Source organism: Phaethon lepturus, unplaced genomic scaffold (assembly GCF_000687285.1).
Source record: "Phaethon lepturus isolate BGI_N335 unplaced genomic scaffold, ASM68728v1 scaffold7704, whole genome shotgun sequence".
Classification (NCBI taxonomy): domain Eukaryota; kingdom Metazoa; phylum Chordata; class Aves; order Phaethontiformes; family Phaethontidae; genus Phaethon; species Phaethon lepturus.
This window is the reverse complement of record NW_010533977.1, coordinates 1,478-5,931: the sequence shown is the minus strand read 5'-3', so window position 1 is coordinate 5,931 and position 4,454 is coordinate 1,478. Positions and strand designations below refer to the sequence as shown.

Here is a 4,454-nt window from a genome sequence, read left to right as displayed (position 1 = left end):
ATTCCTGCAAACAGGTACGTTCTTTTTTTTGCACCTTCAGGGGTATTTTGTCATTGACTCCTGGCTTAGGGGGTGATGGAGAGCTCATGACTAGAGGAAATCCAAGGCACTACAGTTACAAACTACATAATGGGAACAGTGTTTGAAATTAAGTATACAAAACAGTCTACTTGAGAACTCTTGCTTTTGGTTTTATATGCACAATCAGTGGCAATAAAACTGAAGAAAACCTATGTTATTGTCCTTAAACTGAGCTCTTGATTTGCAAGATTGCTGCTTGATAACTTAGAGGGTATATGTCTCACATGAATTCAGTGCTGCTTGGAAAACTTGGACTGCACAAAACATAGCAGATTGTCTTGTCGGATCATGGTGGGTCGGGGTTTGTAATGTTGGTGCTTTGTCTGCTTCTCAGGGCAAGCTGACAGCTCAAGGCAAGCTGCTGCAGCAGGACACCTTCTACGTGACAGAGCAGGATTCTGGAGTTCAGTCTCGACCAAAGGAGCGTAGGGTGTTTCTCTTTGAGCAAATAGTTATCTTCAGCGAACTCCTTAGAAAAGGATCTTTAACACCAGGCTACATGTTCAAGAAAAGCATAAAGGTAAGAAATAGAGAGGGAGAGGCATGTTTGATAGTCACGTAAGGAAATCTTACCAATTTTCTATACTGTGAGACTGGTCCATCCTGTCATAGGTGGCCAACAATTTGCAGAAAACGTTTGCATTTCAGTGGTCCCTGTCAGTGGATCAGAAGCCATTTAAGACTGTCTCTAAATAAAGCAGTGGGTGTCTGAATCGACTGGGTAATTTTTACAAGGAACACAGCCAGGGCAGGTCTTCTGCCATTCATAGCTTTGAGTTAGCAAATGCTGCTACAAAGCCTGCAGTAGTCAAAGGAAGTATACAGTAGTTGCTTTTAAGCACGATCGTAGGTAGGGGGATCAAGGTAGGGGAAGGTGTAGTATCCAAAACAGTCACCTTAGGCCAAACTGTAAGTCAATATTAAGCCTCTGTGTGACATTACTGGAAATACTCTCCCTAACAGAGGGAGGGCTCTTAGTACAAATGTGAATGTTGCAAGAAGACAGAACTATTTCAAAAAAAAACAAAAACACCCACAGTTCTAAAAGTGCGGCTATGAGGAATTATAAACCCAGCTAATCTATAAAGAAAGTTTTAAGAAATTAATTTTGGTTTTAAATAATCTTCCCAGATTATGGGGCTGGGATTAAAAGTAAAAACTGAAATTAACCAGGGAAAATACTTATTTGTTTGTTTGCTTGTTTTAGGAGTTTTATGCTTGTTTAACAAATGCAAAGTTAGACTCTGCAATGGTAAGTTAAGGTGAATGAATGCTACATGTCTCCTGGTAGAAGAGCCTTTACTGTGCCTGAAGAAGGAGCAAAGTCACTGGTTCATTTGAATGTCTTAATCATTCAAAGCTGAGAAACCAGATGGGATTGATTTCCTTGTCAAAGATACAGGTTAAAAAGAGATGTGGGAGAATGTTATGTTTGCTCTAAATTTTAAATGGTACCTTAATATGAAATAGAACAGTATCAGGTGAAACAATGTATATTAATCATATATAACTATGATAAATAGCATATTTACTGAAATGAAGGCAGGTTCTCGGCTGACAGAAACTGCAGCATTTACTGAAGAGCCTATATCCATTTGCAAGTCAGCATATTTCATAGTTTCGAACCAAATAATAAGCTATCAAGGAAAAACCTAAAGTGTACAAATAAACAGTCATCTTGATTTAGATGATTAGCTTTGATTTTATCTTATTGCTGATTTAAATCTTTATTAAAGTTGGACATGGAAATAACATGAATCATTTTTACTTCAGTTTATTGTATGTATAACAATGAGGCTTTTATCTGCAGGAAACAATTCCTGAATTGTATATTGTAGATAAAGAGAGAAAAATAAATCTCTCCTAATGTCAATAAAATTAGCTCGCCTCAAGGGTATGAGTTGCTTTTCTAGTTAAACAGCCTATGAAAGTAATGCTGTTCCCACTGCCTGAGTTTAAAATTTTTGTGTGATAATTTTCCAGTCTGTCTTTTCTTCCATTTGGCAAACAGCTCATTCTCCTGTTGAGAGCCTACAGCAAGTGTGGGATCCCCCGTGGCTCCTTGTGCATCACCCCCACCGCAGTATGGAGTCTGTGTGCCGGCAGCTCTCACACTCTGCCTCCCAGCCCCTGCTTCAGCTTCTGGCTGCTTTTGCATTTCTCTCATGCTTTCCCACAGAGATGAGCTGTGGCCCGTGGCAGAGCAGGACCATTCCCTATAGCAGGACCATTCCTTGCCTCTCTGTGCCACGGGTATGCTCACCTTGCAGTGGAGCCTCAGCCTGCGTTTGCTCTGAAATTGCATCTGGTCTGAATTCATGAGCTGGAGTTTGAGGAGGCTTTACACTGTCTGCTTCACCAATTTTCTTTGACCTTGGTTCAAACACTCACAAGATCCCGCGGAGTAGGTTGAACTTATCTTTGCAACAATTACCAGGACTGACTAGCCACCTTTGTCTAGCTTTGATACCATCTGCAGTCACAGTTGTCCAATTTTCTGGGAGACACCCCCTGAGAGATGTAGGCAGTTTCTCTGGTGGTTGCACCCTCCCCTGCAGCAGAAGGAGCTAGCCAGCACTGGAGATCCCATTTCTTTCCTCTGTGTCACAGCCTTTGCTGAGCACTGAGGTCTCTCCGTTAAAGAAAGAAGTGCGTATGACTTCAAATGCAGATGTTCTGGTCTGTTAGGGAGATCACGCTCACAAATATTGTTCTCCAAGGTCTGTCACACTCAGACTGTGGTAGAAGCTTCATCATGATGTCCTACATAAGAAAAGAACCCTTCTTTATGCAGTGAGCTAGTTAGCATTCAGAAATAGCACATCTCTTCTTGGATACTTCTCAGCTGGATACCTGTCAGATTCTCAAAATACCTATGTGGGTAACCTTGGCAAATGCATCTCCCTAAGACACAAATAGGAGGTTAGGGACTCTGACCTACAAGTCTTTTTCCTGGAGTCATACCAGCATTGACTTGCTTACTTTGGCTATCAACCAGAGGAGCAAGAGCTCAGAACAAGAGGAAGAGCACTGTCCAGGCTCACTGTCTGTCCCTTTCCTCGTCCCTGTGTCAGAGAAGTTCCTGCCTGTCCCTCTAATTTCACAGGGACCCCCAGAAGAGAAGGAAGAGCCTCATTCCATCTTGCAGTTGGAATGCTGGACGGTATTCAGATGTGGAGTGGATCTCTTCATACCTTGACAGATATTCAGAGCAACTGGAGATAGACTTCTTCTAGAGGGACGTTATTGCCTTAATCTTCGGAGCTGTCTGCTTTTGACGTGAAGCCTCTCTTTTTGAAAGGCTATGCCAACTTTTTCTTGTTTACTCTCATAGATATAAGTAGCTCAGGAAAAGTTGATGTTATGGGTACACTTAAACAGAAGCCTCACAAGGGCAGGACAGGAGCCAAAATTGCCATCCAGAAAGAGCGTCTGTGGTTTACAGTAAAGTGAAGTGATTGCACAGATGACAGTGTAATCTGCTAGAAATAAGAACATCTGTTGGAGCATCAGGGGAGAATTGCTCTTTTTTTACCATATATCCCTGTGCACAGTCCATTCCATTTTTCAAATAATGACTGAGACTTTCTTTCCCATGAAGGATAAGAAATGTAAGCACTTATTAGAGGAATGATAGACTTTATTAACATCTTAATATAAACATTTTAACTCTATTTACAGGTTACAGTAAATTTTTAGCACTTCAGTCAAGTCTTTGTTACCTTAAAATAGAAGTTGTAATTCAAGAAAGGGCAGGAGGATGTCTGGTACATCTGTCAGAGCTTTATTAAGCATCATATTTAAGCTTAAGATTAAGCATCATATTTAAGCCTAAGATTTATCTGTCTAAATCTAGATGAGGCAAATTCTTCTGATTATGATCTGACAGTCTGTTATTGGACTCAGTTATTTTCAGGAACTTTTCACAACAATTTTATTCTGATTCTTAAGTAATGTTAACTCATGCTCCATATAACACATGCTTACCTTGGCTTGTTTCAGATGAACTACCTTATCATTGAAGAAAATGTGGACAATGATCCCTGCAAGTTTGCTCTAATGAGCCGGGAGACATCAGAGAGAGTGATTTTACAAGCAGCTAATCCAGAAATTCAGCAAGCTTGGGTACAGGACATCAACCAGGTCCTGGACACACAAAGAGATTTCCTAAATGGTATGTACCTGGTCTTTGCTCTGTTTCCCAAACTGTGACACTAAATGGGATTTGGAATCTTTGTGTCTTTGTTCCCTCTAAGAGAAAAACATTCAGCTGCTTCTTTTCATAAGGAAAATCCCAAGGAGGAAAATAGAGCCCAGTCTGCCTGTCATTAAGCACTGGGCCAAGTGGTATTCACAGAGTACATGGGAAAGAG

The 4,454-nt window shown here is 40.8% G+C and overlaps 1 protein-coding gene across 1 annotated transcript in view; it reads left to right on the top strand.

Annotated features, from left to right (window-relative positions):
* LOC104619480 (kalirin-like) overlaps window positions 1-4,255 on the top strand; it is a gene marked incomplete at its 3' end in the record, with an annotated part of 25,090 nt that extends 20,835 nt beyond the window's left edge. The window contains exons 13-14 of the mRNA XM_010285370.1: window positions 416-601; window positions 4,084-4,255. Of these exons, the coding sequence (XP_010283672.1) occupies window positions 416-601; window positions 4,084-4,255 (358 nt within the window). The remainder of the gene's footprint in view (window positions 1-415; window positions 602-4,083) is intronic.
* Between the last annotated feature and the right edge of the window lie 199 nt (window positions 4,256-4,454).